General features: G+C 33.3%; 1 protein-coding gene across 1 annotated transcript in view; it reads right to left on the bottom strand.

The window, feature by feature from the left end:
• The window catches only part of LOC145243820 (lens fiber major intrinsic protein-like), a 274792-nt gene that overhangs the window by 101607 nt on the left and 151818 nt on the right, over positions 1 to 21367 (bottom strand). The window contains exon 4 of the mRNA XM_080106848.1: positions 17270 to 17296. Coding sequence (XP_079962974.1) covers positions 17270 to 17296 — 27 coding nt within the window. The remainder of the gene's footprint in view (positions 1 to 17269; positions 17297 to 21367) is intronic.

Genomic DNA, 21367 nt, shown 5'->3' with positions numbered 1-21367 from the left:
TGTTGTCCTTTCAGGGCTCGCATTCAGCAAGTTCTGGACGCAGAAAGGTGGACGCATAGAATAAAATGTTTGTATTTGTTTGTATTCAATAAAACAGTTAAATAAACATACCCGAATATTCTACTTGCCCATTTTTATCTAGGTTTAAAGTTTGAGATCTGAAACTGCCAATTATATTAGTGGTAAGCCGACGTAAGTATTTTCTGACTTCTTCCCAAATTTCCCACTTTACATCGCTAAGCATTTCTTTCTTTTAATGAACACGCACACACACACACACACACACACACACACACACACACACACACACACACACACACACACACACATATATATATATATATACAACAGGCTTACACCCCTTGCAGAAACCATCCTTCCCGAGTCCCAAAGTGGCTTTCGACCAAATAGAGGCACGATGGACATGATCTTCACTGCTCGTCAACTCCAAGAAAAGTGCAGGGAGCAAAATTTACCATTATACATGGCTTTTATAGACCTTACTAAAGCCTTTGACTCTGTGAACCGTCAAGCCCTTTGGCTGGTTCTTGCAAGGTTTGGATGCCCAGAGAGGTACATTCGGGTACTGAGACTGCTGCATGACAATATGTCAGCTACAGTCCTCAGTAGTAGTGGAGATGAAACAGAGCCCTTCAGGGTTGACACGGGAGTGAAACAGGGATGTGTCATTGCCCCAACCCTGTTCTCCATCTTCATTACTGCTATCCTCCATCTTACGGACAAACATCTTCCCCATGGAGTTCGGATTATGTACAGAACCGACGGCCGACTTTTTAACATCAACAGATTTAGGGCCAAAGGTCGAACGAACACCATATCCATTATGGAGCTACAGTATGCAGACGATAACGCCCTTGTAGCCCTCTCAGAAGGGGACCTACAGTGTACACTGGTTGCCTTCACGAGGGCGTACAAACAGCTAGGACTAACAATTAATATAAAAAAAACCCAAATCCTCCATCAATCACCACCAAACAGTACTCCAGTCTTACCCCCAAACATCTCCATTGACAACGCTAGACTGGAAAATGTGGACCACTTCCCATACCTAGGCAGCATCCTATCATCAAAAGCCAACATAGATGATGAAATACAACACCGTCTCAGCTGTGCCAGTGGGGCTTTCTCAAGGCTAAGGAAGAGAGTATTTGAGAACCGTGACCTTCTGGCAAAGACCAAAATCATGGTATATAAAGCTGTTTTGCTGCCCACTCTTCTCTATGGATCGGAGACCTGGACCACATACAGGAGGCACGTAAAAACCCTGGAGACGTACCACCAAAGATGCCTCCGAAAAATCCTCAGAATTAGTTGGAAGGACCGACGCACCAACACCAGCGTCCTGAGTGAGGCTGACATTCCCACTATCACCGCTACTGTTGCTCAACGCCAGCTCAGATGGACTGGTCATGTTGTCCGAATGCCGGATCTCCGCCTCCCAAAACAGATTTTCTACTCTCAGCTTGTTGAGGGAAAGCGTGCCCAGGGTGGCCAAAAGATGAGGTATAAGGACAACATCAAAGCAAATCTAAAGCGGTTTCACATGGACCTTAAGACATGGGAGGACGTGGCTGGGAGCAGGTTGGCATGGAGGAGCGCTGTCCACAAAGGTGCTGCGCTTTATAGTAGTGACCTAAATAAAGCTGCTGAGGATAGGCGCAAGCACAGAAAGGACAGATTATTAACCAGACACACCCAACCCCACCCCACCACCACTACCTTTATCTGCCCAAATTGCACAAGACAAATTGGGTCTAGGATTGGGCTCTATGCTCACCTGAGGACCCACAGAAGCCACAACGGAGGACAGTCTTACTCGGACACGAGTGACCGCCGATGATGATATATATATATATATAGAGAGAGAGAGAGAGAGAGAGAGTTCCACGCAAAAGTATTGTTTACAATACATTTTCCTTCATAACTTTAATTAGGTTTCAAGATTTTACTTAAAATTTGGTCAGTATATTCCTATCACTATGCTAAATTATATTTGGGATAGTAATTACAAAATGAACGTTTAGAAAGTTTATATTTAAGGAAAAATATGAATTAACAAACGCAAAACTATTGGATAAACTTAAAAAAAATTTCTGAAATAAATTTAAATGACTTTTGCTTAGCGTGTTGGAATAATGCAAACGAGTTATCACTGACCAATCATAGAGCTTTATATTAAAATGATTTTATAAAATTCTTCCGGTTTGGGCTCACTCCTTCAAAGTCAACCAGTTCATTTATAAACTAAATAGTTGTCAATAGACATTAGCCAAAAAATCATTGATGAGCACAAAGAAGGAAAAGTGTATCGAATAATATCAAGGGAACTTAATCTATCACTTAGTACAGTTGGAAACGTTATTAGAAAGTTTAAAAAACCCTGCTGAAGCTGTTGCAACACATATATGGTGTAAAAATGGCACCGTCTATAACAAAAATAATATCAGTCCTACGATAAAGTTTGACGGTGTTTCGCTTATAGTATGGGGGTGTTTTTCATCCAAAAATACGGGTGAACTAGAAATCATTAATGGGAGAATGAATGGACATATGTACAGGGAGATTTTGGAGAAAAGCCTTCAGAAATCTGCTGATTTGTTGGGACATAATAGCAATTTCGTGTTTCAGCAGGACAATGATCCCAAGCATACTGCCAAACTAACCAAAGAATGGCTTAGAAATAATGGAACTGACGTTTTTATTCTCAACTCAACTGAAAATTTGTGGAAAATATTGAAAATCACAAGAGGAATCCTCAAACTATTCAACAACTAGAACAGTTCTGCAAAGAAGAATGGCGCAAAATACATGCATATCTTTCCAAAAAACATGTGTGCAACTATAGAAAGCGATTGGAAGCTGTTGAACGCAATAAAGGCTATGCAACCAAATATTAAATCAATGTATCCAATACTTTTGCGTTAGTTGATTTTTATTTTTCCTTAAATATAAACTTTCTAAACGTTCATTTTGTAATTACTGCCCCAAATATTAGTTAGAATAGTACTAAGAATATACTGACTAAATTTTAGGTAAAATCTTGAACCCTAATTAAAGTTATGAAGAAAAATGTAATGTATATTATTTTAATTGGAATTCATTATTGAGATGAGTATTATTTATTATTTATATTAATTTATTTATTGCGGACTATTATTCTCATCTTTATTAATAATTTTGCGTGGCACTGTATATATATGATAGCTCGGCAGTAATATATTTTATTTGACTTTATATTGAGTCAGTGTTTTTTAGATTATTATATTGTAATCATTTAGCACGGTTTTTGACGTTTTGATTTTTGTCTTACTTATTCTAATTATTTTTCTCAGCGGGTTGTCTAAATTTTACATACATATATGTACACACACCCTCGCAAACACACACACACACACACACACACACATATATATATTTAAAAATTGCTCTTCTATTTTATCGTGGAATGCTTATTCTGTATGACATATATACAGGCTGTCTATGTAAAATGTATACACTTTTTAAATTACACTAAATTGCTACACGATTACGCTATACCACGATGTTTAGGAATAAAAAATGGCACTTCCAGCAAGTTGGAGCACTTCCCCACTATTATCATGAGGTAAGAGCATATCTTTATAGTCACCTGTGAAACAGAACGTCAGGACGAAGTGGAAGTATCGAGTACTGTCCACTATCACTAGATTTCACCCCCTCAATGTTTTTTTTCTCTTTTTAGGGAGCGGGGGTGACACACCACAAAACGAGCCAAAATGAATGAATTGAAAGCAACCATTGAAGGACAACAATGGCCAACAATTTGAACACTTTCAATAATTAGCTGATTTCTATATTTGTTCACAGTATTTTGATGTATGAAACTTTTCCTTTCTTATAATAAATGTTGGTTTTATGGTTATTTAAAGAGTGTATAGATTTTATTGGGACACCCTGTATATAAGAAGATGCGTGTGCTATATGACATTTATTTTAACTGAACTTTTATAAAAGCATCCCCTAAGATTCGGTCCTGGATATGACCTTAAAACTATATCCAGTGGTGAGCCTCCAGCTTGCGGGCTTTCGGGAGTGTGGAGCCACCCTTTTATTACCATTGCACCCAGGTCCACTCTGACCATTAAAATTTTTTTCTTCAAACTCTTTGGATTCGGCATTAAATAACCTGAAAAGGGTTGATATGTCGTAAAACAAAACCAACCAACCAACCAACCAACCAACCAACCAACCAACCAACCAACCAATCCTAAGATTCAAATTAAGCCCAACTAATAGAGTAAATATCAAGTGTTAAATAATGTTTTCGAATAGAGTTTTATTACAGTAATAACAATAATAAGTGTGGATCATCTTCACAGTATACGGCAGTTCATCGTTTATCAAATTATTTGAAGAATTTTAATGAATTCCTCGGTGTTTATACATTTTTAAATACAAATTTAAACTAATTAGAAAATTTAATTCTGGAGAAACACATTATTTTCATGTATTGCCTAATCGACATTACAACATGCTGTGGTGTTTTTTTTTTTTTTTTTTTTTTTTGTAAAACCTAAATAAAGATAAAGAAGTTTTTAAGGTGAGAGTAACAGGTAGACACGGAAAGGTAGAAAGAGAGAGAGAGAGAGAGAGAGAGAGAGAGAGAGAGAGAGCGAGAGAGAGCGAGAGAGAGAGCGAGAGATATAGAGAACGATTTAGTGACAGATAGGCAGATGGATTCAGTATGATAGAGAAATAGGTATACAAATATAAACGATGCACAAATAGGTTGAGCGTGAGAAAGAGAGAGTGATAGAGTACGATAGAGTAAATGAGATGGAAATTAAAGATAAGAGCAATAGAGATTGTAAATGAGACACAGAAAGTGATAGAGATTGAAAAGAGAGAGTAATAGAGAGGAAGAGAGAGAGAGAGAGAGAGAGAGAGAGGGGAGTAATAAAATACTTAGAGAAGGTCTAATCATGAGAAAAAAGAGATACCAGAAGAATTAGGCAAATGATATTATTCGAACATCTACAGTTATTATGGTGGATAATAGTCCGGGCAATGTACGTAATCGGAATTATCAATCCTTATGTAAAAATTTATGAACAATTCATAATTTTTCGTCAAGAAAATCAAGTTAAATTGCTTAGTTATTGCATCAGAAAAAAAACATACGCGTATTGTACGTGAAAATATTTCGGACAATCTTTGTGCTTATATACATATACGCACATGTTATATATATATATATATATATATATATATATATATATATAATATATATATATATATATATATATATATATATATATTATAGTAATTTATAAAATATATATATGGCGATTAAGCTACACTGAATATTCTGCGTTTCATCCACTATAGGATTCGTCAGGCTTATTCAGTGTAGCTTAATCGACATATATATTTTATAAATTACTAACTAGCTCTACCTACGTATTGAGCGCTTTTGAAGTAAATACTTAAAGTTTACGCATAAATCTATACTTTCGTATATTAGGTTTATGTGAGTAAATGAAGTAGTTATATATATATATATATATATATATATATATATATATATATATATATATATATATTTCCAAAGCAATAACTAAGCATTTTAACCTAGCTACATATAAACATATTATATATATATATATATATATATATATATATATATTCCAAAGCAATAACTAAGCATTTTAACCTAGCTACATATAAACATATTATATATATATATATATATATATATATATATATATATATATATGCATAAACCTATGTATTGAGCACTGTTGAAGTAAATACTTCAAGTTTATAAATTTATACTTTCGTATACTAATTTATGTGAGCAAATGAAGTAGTTATATATATATATATATATATATATATATATATATATATACATATTTATATATTTTACCCACATCTCTTAAGAGATGTAGGTAAAATATTTTCTCATAGTTTTTCTTAAAACGGAAATGGATTCCATATTGTTTATTGTAAAAGTGTTTTTTAACGTCTGATGAGAGGATGTTCTTGTGAAAATTTTTGAACGATATAGGGTTTGAATTTGTTCAAATGATCTTGTAACAATTGTAACGAACGATGAAATACATTATTTGCTGCTAACAATCCATTCTTTGATGTCTTGATTTTGTTAAAACAATATATTAAGGCTCAATCACAAAAGATGGTAATTTTGAAGCTTACAATTTAAGTCATCTCATTCTGACTTAAAATTTATTGGTATATGGACGGTTACCGAATTATCAATTATATAAACCCAATAAATTCGGAATACTATAAATAATAGATTTATATATATACATATATATATATATATATATATTCATGAAATAAAATGAATATATATATATATATATATATATATATATATATATATATATATATTCATTTTATTTCATCTAAAGAAAGAAATCGAAAGTCGCCTTACTGGGTCTAAGACATACTTTCTATATGGGATTGATAATCGAAGGTTCGATTAAACCTTTCTTTTACATCCTAAACCCTAAGTTACTTTATTTACATCCTAAACCCTAAGTATTTTATTTCACAATCTTCAATCGAACATTAAAGTATGTAGTATATCTTTTTTCTGGTCTCTTTATCTTACTGGATTCCAGAACAAAACTTTATCTAACTTGGTGGGGTATCCAGCTTCGTGCTGTTACTTAAGGTAACAACACTCGTATAAACAATCATGGTTAAAGCATACAGAGGATATCTTATTTAGGCTTTGAATATTATGTTTTTTTGAATATTTGGTCAGGGTTTAATCGTAGAGAAAATTATAAATTTACAGAGAGACATTCAAAACTCGAGCATAGTGTGTGTGTATGTGTGTGTGTGTGTGTGTGTGTGCAGAACTAATTATCGTTATAAATTTACAGAGAGACATTCAAAACTCGAGCATAGTGTATGTGTGTGTGTGTGTGTGTGTGTGTGTCTGCAGAACTAATTATCGTTATAAATGATTGTTATTTTTAGTATACACATACATATGTTCCATTTTCATTTAAACTCTTCAGTGTGCCTATAGACAATTGTTCCGCTGGTCGCATGGTTAAGATCCTTGATCACAGTCACTGTTTGCAGTCAAAGCTTAACCAATGCGACCGTCGTTACTACCCTTAAAAAAGGGAAATAAATAATTCCTATTCATAATTAGAATAAGACTTAGATTTAAACATGCTTTATCCAAATGAAAGAGGACTTGGCCTTATTGAATATGTAAAAAAATTTTTTACATATTATATTTATATTTAATATTTTGCTAATTAGTTCAGATATAATGAAATGAATGTCGAAGTAAGCTCTCATCGATTCAGGTTATAGATTACAAGCGAGAAAATTAAGTTGAACAAATAAAACCTTATAATAATAATAATACTAATTCCCTGTAAGTCTTGATTGACGAAAATTAAAACTCGGCAAATATTTTTAATCCCTATTAAGAAAAAAACATAGAATATTTTTATAGTTCAATTCAGGTGTGCAATCGAATATATATATATATATATATATATATATATATTTATTTATTTACCAATAGAGGTAATCGATGGATATTAGATTTTCTTACAATATTATCTCTATATATATAGTGTTCTGAGAATTGAGATCAACAATTATATATATATATATATATATGTATATATATATATATATATATATATATATAAATGTATATACAAAATTATATATACGCATATTTATACGTACATAGGGGTATATAAACATAGCTATATACATATATATATATATATATATGTATATACGAGTGTAGCTATGTATATATAGATCTGTATATACAGATCTATATTTACATACGTGTGAAGATATATGTATATATATATATATATATACGTGGATGTATATATGTGCACATATATACATACATATACATATGTATACATATATACGCACATATATACATACATATATATATATATATATATATATATATATATATATATATTTACATTATATTTACACGAATTATGCATGGGTGACTTATTCAGGTATTACCTGTTCTTTAAAGTCATTATGAAAAATTGAAAAATAAAGAACATTAACCAAAGGAAAATAATGGAGGCATTAGCAGCAAGTGCCGGTTGCAAAAAATAATAAACTGCGAAAATAATTGCAAACACAAGCGATAATAACAATGACATGGCAGCGTGGCGGGATCAAACATAGCCAAGGCGAAGCTGGATACAAGGCGAAAGGAATTAGTGGCAAGCGAAAACAAAGGATAAGACAAGTTTGATAAAATTTTAAATGAATGAATATATATATATATATATATATATATATATATATATATGTGTGTGTGTGTGTGTATGTGTGTGTGTACATATATATATACACATATATATGTGTGTTCATATACATTTATAAGTGTGCTTCTACGTTTGTGTGCGTATATATATTTATAGGTGTGGGTGTGTGCGTATTTGTGTATGAATGTGTGTGTGTGTGAATTTGTATGTGAGTGTGTGTGTGACGTCGTCTATTTCCAACTCGTAAAAATCAAAAGCTCATGGTTTCCGTTACGAAAGATCATCACATTTAATTCATAAGACTTTTTGTAGTTGACGAAAAATGTATTGATGTTTATTCGCTTTTAATGTACCCAATATATATATATATATATATATATATATATATATATATATATATATATATATATATATATATATATATATATATATATAACAGGTAAGTATGCAGGTCACGTGATTATCGGTTGCCTATTGTGGGGGGAAACCGTTCCTATTTTGAAAATGGACTTTTATTTTATTTGCATTTACTTTTTTTCAAATACATTATAGAAAACTATATTAATAAATTATAAAATAATGAAATTATTCCTACCCGAGCCAAAGGAATAGCAAAAACTATATATATTTATAATTAAATGAAAAAATATTAAAATAAATAAAATCGAAACAAAAAAAATAACATATTAATAAAGAAAAGAATATTAGAAAATTTGCCATAAATGATATGAGATAAATTTTAAATGTAAAACGAAAAATAATTTATTTTAAATTCAACGAATATTAGACTCAGACATAATTTTACGATATTTCGAATTGCAATGGAACACAATTTTAATCCCTCAAACAGCCACATATATATTTAAAATAAAATTATAATTTTATACTAGGAATAACTTTTTTAATTTATATTATTTCACATCTTAATTTTAAAGAAATATAAAAAAGAATTACTAATAACAAATTTTAATAAAATTTTAAACTATAAACACCTTTGATAATTATATTAAATACAATTAAAATATTAAAACATTAATATGTGTAATGTTTTTTTACTTAAATCAGCATTTAAACCTAAGATGAAATTTGATAATTAGTATCAAATATAATTTTTATTAGAGAAAACGCAATTAGTGATTTAAATAAAATGTAAATTTAAAACTAAGAATAATTTTGATAGTTGACATTACGCATCCTTAAATAAAAAAAAAAATCAGCAATAATTTATTTGAAATTAATTAAAATTCATAATTAGCAATAATTTTTTTTTTTTACACAGAAATCACCACTTATCAAGGCCCGGAAGCCACTCAGGGATAAGGGTTATTGCAAGTACATTACATTAGTGTGGAGATTTGATGAAGTGTTTACTTAAGGGGGCGGTTTATTAGGAATTTGTTGACATTGGACTTGAAGACATCCAAGTTGTGGTCCGGTGGAAAGCAGGCAGACGGAACAGAGTTCCACAGGCGTGCAGTTCTAAGAAAGAAGCTTTGTTCATGGAATCCGCGTTTTGATTTAGGCACAGATATAGAGTGGGGGAAATATTTCACAGTGGATTCAGCTAGACGGGTGTTTTTCGTAAAAGATTGGCGAGGTGGGGGCCAGAGATTGGAGTTTAGACGAGCACCTGCCATGGAAATAACGATAAAACAAGGATAGGCTCGCAACGTCTCTTCTGTGGGAGAGAGGTTGCAGGGTAAAGAAAAGGGCATCCCCCACTAAGCCACGAAGTCTATTTTGTACTCTGTCAAGGCAGGATAGGCTGTTTTTAGCAGCTCCTGCCCAGATATGGCAGCAGTATTCCATCCTTGGACGTACTTGGCTTTTATATAGACAGACAATTGCATCAGTAGTGAGATATCTTCTGGAGCGGTAGAAGGATCCCACCATCTTTCCAGCGACCTTGGCAACAGACTTGATGTACGTGTTCCATTTCAGATCAGGAGTAAAGGTCAAACCCAGAAGCTTGTCAAAACACGGGGCCTCACCCAGACGAGAGCCATCCATCACAATTGATGCCAGATGGGGATCAGAGCGTTGATGATGTAAGGATAGGAGTTTGGTTTTGGATGCATTAAAGGTAACCAGTCACATCTTCCCCCACTGAACCAAATCTTATAATTCGATATCTAACACAGTTTAAACTAAAATTACACAATGGATTTTATTTTACATTTAATTTAAATTAAAACCTCGTTTCATTTTTGATTTTTTAAAGTACAAATCCAATTAAAGCAAAACTATGTCGAATGAAACAAACAGAATCTTACTCGGAAAACTGCAGGGGCACTTCTATAAAATTGCGAAATATGTATCAAATGTTGTACTGCTAAATAAATATTTATATTACTTATATGTAATAATAAATTATTGTAACATTGGAGGTGCCTTGAATAAGTTTCCAGACCTTTTCATTTGCACACTGTCATTCAAAGTACACACATGAAACTGTAGTTTCCTTCGAAGTAACCTCATCCGGCTACAACGCACTTTTTTTTACAGTTCCAACAACTTCTGGAAGGCCCCTTGGAAGTCTTTGTGTGAGCGTATCAATGATCATCGCAGCCTATTTCATCTCCTCCATTGTCTCATAACCACACTCTAACCTTAGGGAAAAACCAAACTATAGTTTAGACCTTGCTTTCTATGACTTTACTTGGTCTAAACTATAGTTTCAAGGTCTAAACTATAGTTTAGACCTTGCTTCCTATGACTTTTCTAGGTCTAAACTATAGTTTCAAGGTCTAAACTATAGTTTACAGGTCTAAACTATAGTTTAGACCTTGCTTCCTATGACTTTTGGAAAAATTGGTTTGATGTCCATCTTGGTCAAACAGTCTGTGACAATGGTTGGAGTTGTGGACTGGTGCAACTTCCGCATCTTCAATTCCTCGCGAACAATCGTGTGTACAGTCCCCATACTGATATTAAACTGTGCACTTATTGTCTCTATAGACACACGGCGGTTTTTATCCATGGAATTCTTTATTTGGCCAATCAACTCTGGTGTTCTGATTTTCTTACTTTTCCTGCACCTCTCATCTCTCGCAGATCTCCTACCTTCCGTGAATCTCTTATGCCACTCAAAAACTGATGCTCGATGCATACAAAATGGTCCAAAAGCAGTCTGAAGCATTCCTTACGTTCCTGCGACATTTTTTCCAAGTTTAAAACATAATTTTATTGCATATCTTTTTTCTAAAGTGTCCTTATGCCCAGATCGCATTTTTATAAATACACCAGCTGTGACAATCAAGCTTTAAGAGGGTGTATTCCAATTTCTGTTGTAATTTTAATTTAAAATTGAAATCATAAAAATAGGTCAGTCATCTCAGAAGATATATAGTAATAACATACTGAATTTTCAAGAGTCTCCAACAATACTAAATGCCTGTATAAAAATGTTTAGAAACATATTGAAAGCTCCTCGTATTTCAAAAGACCAAAATGTCACTAAGTAAAATTTCCTTTAGTAGATTAGTTCATCGCTTTCGAGGTGTTAAAGCTTTGTTTTATTCAAATCAAAAGCTTGTTGAATGTGTATGATGCTGGAAATTCCACTAAACAAAAACTGGATTCGCTGGATCAATAATTCGTGAAGATACTTCATAGTAAACCATAATGTGTTGGTCCTTTGATTGGCTTATGGATTTGTCAAACACTATAATCCAGAATTAATCGGGAAAAGAAAACAATGAGAACGATCGGTCCTGGTTATTGAACTTGTTGCGATGCAATCCAATGTAAGAAAAGAATTAGAATTAATTGTCGATAAAGTCACAACATATTAATAAAAATACACGTAAATCGAATTGATGCCGGTTGTTTGTTTTGGCGAACAGTGAGAGACCGAATCCTCGCGAGCGTCATTTTCTTCCACATTGGCGCTACCAACACCAACATTCACAAAAAATCGGATTTATATTTTTATGTCATTCTTCTGAGTTCAAGCATACTATGAAATTGGTTGGTTAAGGCACTAATGCGTTTCTACTGGTCTCATTGGAGCTCCTTGTGGTGTTGTCCAGTTGACAAGCGTGTCATATGAAATTTCCTTGTGTAGCCTGAATGTGTTCTTTCTGTAGATGGAGGAGCTGGTGGATTGTAGTTATCCTAATGCTAGTCACTGAGGCTCAATTTTTGTGTAAGATATGTGCCTAAAGGGATTTTAAAAAATTACCTCAGATTTTGTTTTTAGAAACGCTCTAAATCTTTTTATATCGCTTTTGTAGAAGGTCCTCGTTTTTCACGTGTGTACATAGCATTACTGGTCGAAGATCAAAACGCTAGTGTATGGTTGTTGAATACACGGAAGTTTAATGCATATAGGCTGCATATGATGGTGGTATGCTATCATCGTTTTTATTCTAATGGTGTTTGTCTTCTAATGATTATAAATTATCGGCACTGTAATAATTATAAACTCTTAGACTCTCTGTGCATTTCGATAAAAGCAACTCATTTATATTTTTCAGTATTTTCTTCTTATTAAAATTATTCAAACTACCATGCGTATTTAAATTATTATATTCACAACCTTCCAGCCAATGTAACTTCCGGTCGATGTAACTTCCGGCTTTCCTCTAATGCATGTCTTAGAACTTGGAACTTAATATTCAAACTTGTGAATCTTGATATTGAAATCGGGAATCTATACGAAATTTCGAACTGAACCCGTTATTTTACGCACTAGGGAAGACTTTTCGAATTTCCTCAGCCGTATATTTTTGCTAGCTGGACATAAATATTCCAAAGTTCAACTATTTAGTCTGAAGTTAAAAAATAAGAAACTGAAAGAAAATTAAAACTAACAACGGTCGAAACGTTGTGAGTATATCAAATAAGATGATATAAAAGAAAAATAGTTAAGAAAATAAGCTTTCTTGTTTAATATTGGAATTCATACAGAATCCAAGTCATTTTACGATGAGAGAAACCAGTTCATAAAATGAATCCTTCTGAAAATATTAAGACGCCTACTTTCATGGCGGTGGGATTGGGAAGAAGAAAAAAAAAACGAAATCATAACATAACACTTCAGATGGACATGATTTTTTACGGAATTACTATGGGAATAGACGAGGATTATATATATATATATATATATATATATATATATATATATATATATATATATATATATATATATATATATATATATGCATGTGTGTGTATGTGTGTCATGAGTATGTGTTGTATATATGTGTGGTGTGTGTGTTATATATATACGTGTGTATTGTGATGTGTATATGTGTGTGTGTGATCTGTATGTGTATTATTATATATATGTGTGGCGTGTGTGTGTTATTATATATATGTATGGTATGTGTGTTATATATGTGTGCGTGTAAAAAAATTGTTGAGAGAAATTGTCGTTTCAAATCGATTGCGTTTTTCATCAAGTTTCCTAATTATACATTGTCTAGAACGACTGCGATAAAGAGGAAAAAAAATCATTTAAGTTTTCAACCTCCATAATCCATCATCTGAGTATAATCATAAAGTGTCAGATGTACAAGTTGGATGTGAGAATTATTTAGTTTTCTTATTTTTACATTTTCGATCAGGGTAACGAATAAACGAAACGATGTGTTACCCACGTCATCGGCCAACGTAATGAAATGCATTCATCTTTTCAGTTATTTCCCTGCAAAGAGCAGTTCTAGCTAATCCCAGGCCACTGAAGCCGACAACTTTAAAGTGGTACATATTCAAACGATCTTAATAGTAAAGAAGTACTCATCGTTTAAAATGGTTATCTCGAAGAAGTTGAACGTTTCATATATCTTGGCGCCATCAGGACAACCACGGATCAAAGGTAAGGCTGACATCAAAACGCGAATTGACTTCGCACGTCATGCCTTCGTCCGACCTGTTGTGTCTGCACAAATAATTAACAAGAACACGGAAAGTAAAAGTATACAATAATATATTAGGAAGAAAAGTTATATACATGTCTTCAGATATACTTCAGTTGGAGATATTCCGGCAGGTGGCGTGTTGCATGTCTTACTGGAGGCAGCATAAGCGTCTTGACTATTTGACGGTCGTTGCCGGACTCTCCCGGTATTGGTGATAGATACCTTTATATATCTCACTCACCCGCCTATGTTAATTAGTGGGCGTCTCCACAACACGATCAAATACCCGGCTTTGGTTAAGGTCAGAGATAAGACACAGCACCAGAATAATGGTACATCAATAGCTGATGTAAACGATTCTTTTTAACGGCAGTCTGTCCTGACTACTGAAAGCAGACGGTGTTAGGCGATTAAAAACTTTCTCGTCCGATGGCATAACTTCCTTTCAAACAAGACAGAATATTTCTGCTGCAAAATTAATATCATATCACACACACAAGACGTATGTACTGGTTGGGTCTTGCCCTTTGGCCTCAACCAAGAGATTACAATTGCCGTAAATCTACAGAATTGGAAAAATAATATACTAAACAAACACAAACCTTGCTGATGAAATTAAAGCTGATCTCACCCCTAATTTGAAGGGCCCCTGTATCTACAAGGCTCATTGTTGGAACTGCGAGTTTGCTAAGGATCACCAAATACTTGATCTCAAACCTTCCAGGCTTTTGTGAAGAAAACAGTGGCACAGATTAATGGGGGCCGGCTCATCTCACTTAAGGTGAATGATATTTCAAATGCATGTTGTCAAGTGGAAAGTGAAAGCCTCTGTTTAGTCTCTAAAGACAATGCATACGACCTTTGAGGGTAGATGCGCGTGTAATGATGAGGTAAGGGTTGCGCAATCTACAACCACGGCTACCTGGAATCGACACTGCTTGTCCAGTAGCAAGATAAAGTCCGAGACGGCTGGAAACAATGCCGAGATAAAGCAGAGAGCGCATACAGTACCTGGAATTTTAAATGGTCAACCATTTTAGTAATGACTACACTCAACGTTGCTACGTTGTAGTAAAGTGCCACTCCTTGATAAGCCTTTAACATTACAAAACGAAGATTACAATTAAATGATCCATATTTGTTTGTATTGGCAAACTAGTTTCTCAAGAGAACATTGTTTTATAGAAGGAGAACATGCCAATCGCAATGAGGGCGAAAGAATTACCCCGTATCACCGCTAAATGGGAACTGCTTAAGAGCCACAATGCTGAACTGGGCTTATAATTTTAACCGAGACGCAAATAATGACAATCGCACGAAAGGGGAAAGCCAAAAAAAAAAAACTCTTTAAAAAATAGTCTATCTAAGTCGAAAACTCAAATAAAAATCATCATATAATGAATCTTGGAGGTTTTCTTTTTATTCTTTATTTTGACAATCGAAAAATGTTGCTAGATCTCTGGAAACGTTGATAAAATACGCAGTCGTCGTGAGACAATTTCTTTCTATCAGAACGCTTGCTTAGATAGATAGGTAGATAGATAGATAGACAGAAAGATAGATATGCGGTCACATCATGTTTTGTTCCGAATATGCACGTTTATCCAAGATTATTTTGAAAGTATTATTAGGATGAGGTGATGCTGTTTTCATGAGAGTGTTTCGAATTTACAACTTAATTAGATCTTGGCTAATCCGAACGAATTCGTGTTGTTTAATTTTCGTACTTATTTATTTTGTTTCGTTCGTTTTTATTTCATTGTTCAAATAATTCCAACATTCTTTTTGCAGAAGATGTGAATATACAATATTTATTCAATGATGCACATGTTTTTTTTATTTAATTTTATATTTACATGACATATTATGTATTAGCTTTTATGTTTAACAAGGTATTAATTTGTTAGTAATATTTTACTTATTTTAAATATTAATTACTTCTTTATTCGGCCTTTCTTTTTTGGGAAAAGAAGCCAGGGGAAATTAGATATGGAGGAATGTTTTTAATTAATTGTTATATTTTTGTGAATATTATGTCATATGACCTTTTACAACTATTAAAACCGAGATGATCATTTCGATAAAGATGAACTTTTGCGAATCTTATGTCGCTGTTGACAAGAGTTAAATTTTACACATTTGGAAATTAATTATTTTCCAATCTAATAAATAGACATCTTTCGATAGAAATTCTGATCACAAATGAATTGCTTTAGTTAAAACGTAATTCGTTTATATGCTTGATTTTACATATTCTTATACAACTAATATGATGTGTCCGCATATAAAGGCAATTCTGCATTACCTATATATATATATATATATATATATATATATATATATATATATATAAAATATCGCCGCTGATACATATCACGGAAACATAGTTTACTGATATAACAAATCATGTGTGTGTGTGCGTATTTAAAGTGTAATCGTATTAACACCTACAAGAAGCACTCTCAGCAGAGAGAGAGAGAGTGTGTGTGTGTGTGTGTGTGTGAGAGAGAGAGAGAGAGAGAGAGAGAGAGAGAGAGAGAGAGAGAGAGAGAGAGAGAGAGAGAGGGCTTTTAGATTCTAGTTTAAAGAGTATCTAGATGCAAGACTAGTAGGTCCTGCATTTAGATACTATTATTAGTATTAAATTACATTGTTAGAGTTACATGATGGCTTTACTTAGCACGTACTTGGAAGCATCAAAAGGCACTATATATATATATATATATATATATATATATATATATATATATATATATATATATATATATAGGTTGAATTGTATATCGGGGGGTCAGTTATCGAAGAACATTTTTCAAATAGCTTGAATTTCTTATACTGCCTCTGTAGATCCAATTCGTTGTTCACTTAAATATCTAGCCTCTATTCAGATAGAGACCTGTTGACAGAATATGTTTCTTTTTGGACTTAGCGCAATTTCTATATTTCTGCGAGATGTATCAGCGGAGATATATTATGGTGAAGTTGCGATTAAATAAACAATTGATTATATATATATATATATATATATATATATGTATATATATATATATCGAATGTAAAAGGAGAAAATATAGATATAGGGTGCAAATTTACCTGATCCATCAGTCCTTTTTGGTAAAACTAAAAACAATTGGGTAAATAAGTATTAGTTATAAGTGAGAGATGTATGGCTATTGTGGCCTCTCCCGGCCAGTTTGGGCCTTCTGAACGAAATTAAAAGGAAACTAAAATAACAAAATGGCGGAAGTAAATGTACAAGACGAACAAATAGTAAACAAATTATGAGAAATAAAAAGTAGAACAGTGGATATTAAAAAAAGCAATGAATGTCAGAAATGATTAAATGAACAAGAATGATTTTTGAACAAGTAGTAAAATGAATGAAAACACAGAAACAAACCGATTTCGATTCGAACCTGTGAAATAAAATGAGTAAAGAAAACAATATCTGAAAAAGAAATGTCGTCTTATTAGAGAAAAATGTGCGCCATTTTGATAAGCCTCGTTTTCAATGAGAAAATTAAAAAAAAATATGCTTCAATATTTTAACTTCTATTTTGTTACTGTTTCATATCTTGTGTAATTTCAGCAGATTCCTTCATCGGCCTTTCATATATTTATTATCCAATTGTGCGAGTTATACAAAAGAAAAGGGATATAAAACAATGAAACTCTAAATACCTTAACATTTAAATCAAATGTATAATAATATGAACCAAGGTTAATACCTTTATGCTGATATCATGTCATGAAATACAGTCAGTCACTCGCGTATTAAAAATGGTCGAATAAAGTCAACTTTACACTGTTAAAGCAAAGTAAATACTAAGTCTGGTCTATATATTTTCTTTCCCACATTGAGAAATGTGATGGAAAGGTCGAAAAGTGGGATATAAATGTTAGCGCCTCCGAGAGTGGGGCCACTTTGACTCTGCAAAAGAGGCCTAAGCGGCCTAGTTTGCATTCTCTTGCAGAGATCCTCAAAAGAGAAGGAAAAGCCTGGGAGGATGGACTTCCTAGAATTGCACAGCACTAGCATTACACCGCAAATGGTCAAGACTTTGTTGCATTTGAGTCCGAGGCGAAAAGAACCCGGCGAAGCTCAGTCTAGGCTATTATTAACGCCATAATCGATTACATACAAATTTTGCTTATGTATTTTAGAGGCTTCCATGGATATTAATTACAGGTTGTCAATCGGTCGGTCTGTGATGTTTACCTTTTAGAACGAATTTTCACAACTATGTGTGTAAACTTAAATGCATCAGCGAGGAGAAGAAAGAGGAAAGAACGAGAAGGGGGAAAAGAAGAACTATAATGTAACTAAGTACTTTGTTAGAGCATCGATTCTTTTTTATGAAAACGAATGTCCATATTACGTTAACCCTATTGGCATATTAAGCTTAAGTTCGAAATAATATCTTCATCGTTAGAAAAGGAGGCTGTTAAGTGGTTGCCAACACAAACTGACGACCAAGGTGTTACAAGTTCGAATCTAGTTCGTTCCACAATATCACGTTCACTTAGGATGTTGGTTCCTCCCGAGAGTATTTCTGTGACGTGACCGTCCAGGGAGTGATTGGGCTCCCCACCGGGAGGAGGCTGAAACTCCGGAAACATTGGAGAATGCCGGGCAGATACGATTATTTTATACGTAAGGTATCGTTATGTGCCCTGCTGAAAGAAAGATTTGATTTATAAATTCTATTATTTTATGAAAACGACAACTTCATGTCACTATGAGAGTCGTAACGAAAACATAATTTTATTTTCGATGCCAACTAGTGATGACTCAGGGTTGTTTGACCTTTGAGTGCAGTTACAAGACTGAGAGGTCACGGGGTTAACATTTCGATCATGAGAATAGCGCCTGCAATCCACATGTACCACCGATGAGAATGCGGACCTCCCATGAGTTGACGTAACTAGTCGCGATTGGTCCAGGAAGCGGCCCGGCGTACTTCGTCACCTCAACGACGAAATCGGCAGATTAAGCTGAGACTTTGAGAGAATCAAATACAATCGAAGGGTCATCACCAATCCTCTTCTCTCGCATCCTTTTACTGCCATATATATATATATATATATATATATATATATATATATATATATATATATATGTATATATATATATATATAGAGAGAGAGAGAGAGAGAGAGAGAAATCAATCTATTGTTAGTTCTTTGGCTCAGTAAGGTCTGGTAAACTACGGACAATTAAGTATATATTTTGTACATTGTGTGAATTAACCAGTAGAATAGATAATGTCTTTCTTTTGTGTGTATGAGATTGTTTCCCTTTCAGCGTGACAGATTGACGAAGCAGCGGCATATCAACCAGAAGATCAAATTGATTCTGATCAAATTGATTGACGGGTTTTATTACGTTGAGATACCTTACGAAGGATCCCCTGCGAAGGACGAGCATGGGTTACATTTGGGTGAGCTGCAACGGGGATAGCTTCACATGTGGAGCCGTTTAACCAGCATCGGATCACATTTCTAGAAATAATTTTGACTAGAATGATATCGGGGAAACCAATGCCAACAATCTCTTGATTCATATGATGTGATCATTCAAAAACATTTTCTTTTAAAGGAGACACCACTGAGGCCACTCGAAGATGAATATGAATTTGTGTAATGTGGTCAGTAACCAAAACAAACAAACACAGCGAAAAGCGAAAAAACAATGGCATAAATAACCGTTCGAATCGGTTAAGTCCATGGTGCGTTTCACCCAATAGAGTAATGATTAGAAGTGGTGGAAATTGAGTCGATTATTTAATGTGACGGCTCAACATAAACTTGTTTGCATTGGACTTGAAGACGACCATGTCAGTCAGCTAGAAAGCAGGCTTGCAGTACAGAGTTTCACATACAGTCAGTTCTAGGAAATAAACTTTGTTCCTGGAATTTTCGTTTAGATTTAGGCACGAATAGAGTGTGGGAGAAATGGTTATAACTAAACGAATGTTTGTAAATGTTTTGCAGGGAGTAGATCATAGAATGGAGTTCAGTCGAGCACTTGACATGAAGAGGAAAAACTTGCAGAGATAGACTCGCCATGTCTCTCTTGTGATAAAGAGGTTGCAAGGAGAGGAAAAGATATCACCTACTAAGTTTAGAAGCCGGTTTTAAACCCTGCGAAAACAGAAAAAAGCTTTCTGAGCAGCTCCTTTCTAGATGTGGCCACAGTACGTTATTTTCGGAAATATTTGACTCTTATAGAAATAGAGCATTGCATTGGGATAACCTCTTTTCGAGCAATAAAATGATGCAACCATTTCTCCAGCGACATTAGCAACATATTTGATGTAAGTCTTCTATTTCAGATAAGGAATGAAGGTCAGTCGTCCCAGCAGGGCGTTTCATCAAGATTGGATGAGCCAACTCATCATTATATGATTGTAAAGATGTTGGCTATTATCTCGCTTTTTTCGTCAGTCTAAGATTTTAACTTATTTTAAAACTTTCTTGACTCTAGCAATTTCGTTTCGAGTAATTATGGTTTTTGTGTAGCATGTTACTACATTGTTATCTTATTTACCTTACTATAAAGATTAAGATCAACGATGTTTTTGTACATAAATAAGTTGAATTCCCTGTCTCCAAAATAGGATTCTATATTTTAATCAATTATTTTATTTAATTAATTTAAAATTTGAAGATGCTTATCTGTTTAATGTACAAACCTAACGCAAAATTATTATCTCATCGTCGAGTCATGTTATTTTAAAGATAAGTTAAACTCATTTTCTCGCCCACATAAATCTGAGTAGCTACGAGTTAAAGTTAGCTCTAAACTTGGAGTATAAGACGCTATGAATTCTTAAAAAAAATAATTTATTTGAGGACGAATTCCTTGTAGAAATCATTGGAATCTTTAGAAAATAATTTATTTGAAAAGGATGCTCTGAAAAATAAGTTATTGAAATATTTTGAAACGTAAATTATTTAAGAAAGGAATTATTTGAAAAAATTATTAAAATGTTACGAAAAATAATTAAGTTGACGAAAAAATAATTTGTTAAAACATTTTGAAAATTATCTATTTGAGAAAAGATTATTTGTAAGATAAATAATTGAAATGTGTTGAAAATATTCTTTGGAAAATAAATTATTGAAATGTTTTTTTTTTTAAAAATAGTTCAGTTGTGGAAATAATCTGTTAAATACAATTCATTCGGA

This window comes from Euprymna scolopes, chromosome 22 (assembly GCF_053919585.1).
Source record: "Euprymna scolopes isolate OS-2025 chromosome 22, ASM5391958v1, whole genome shotgun sequence".
Taxonomy (NCBI): domain Eukaryota; kingdom Metazoa; phylum Mollusca; class Cephalopoda; order Sepiida; family Sepiolidae; genus Euprymna; species Euprymna scolopes.
Note: the sequence above shows the minus strand (reverse complement) of the source record. Positions and strands in the feature narration are given on the sequence as shown.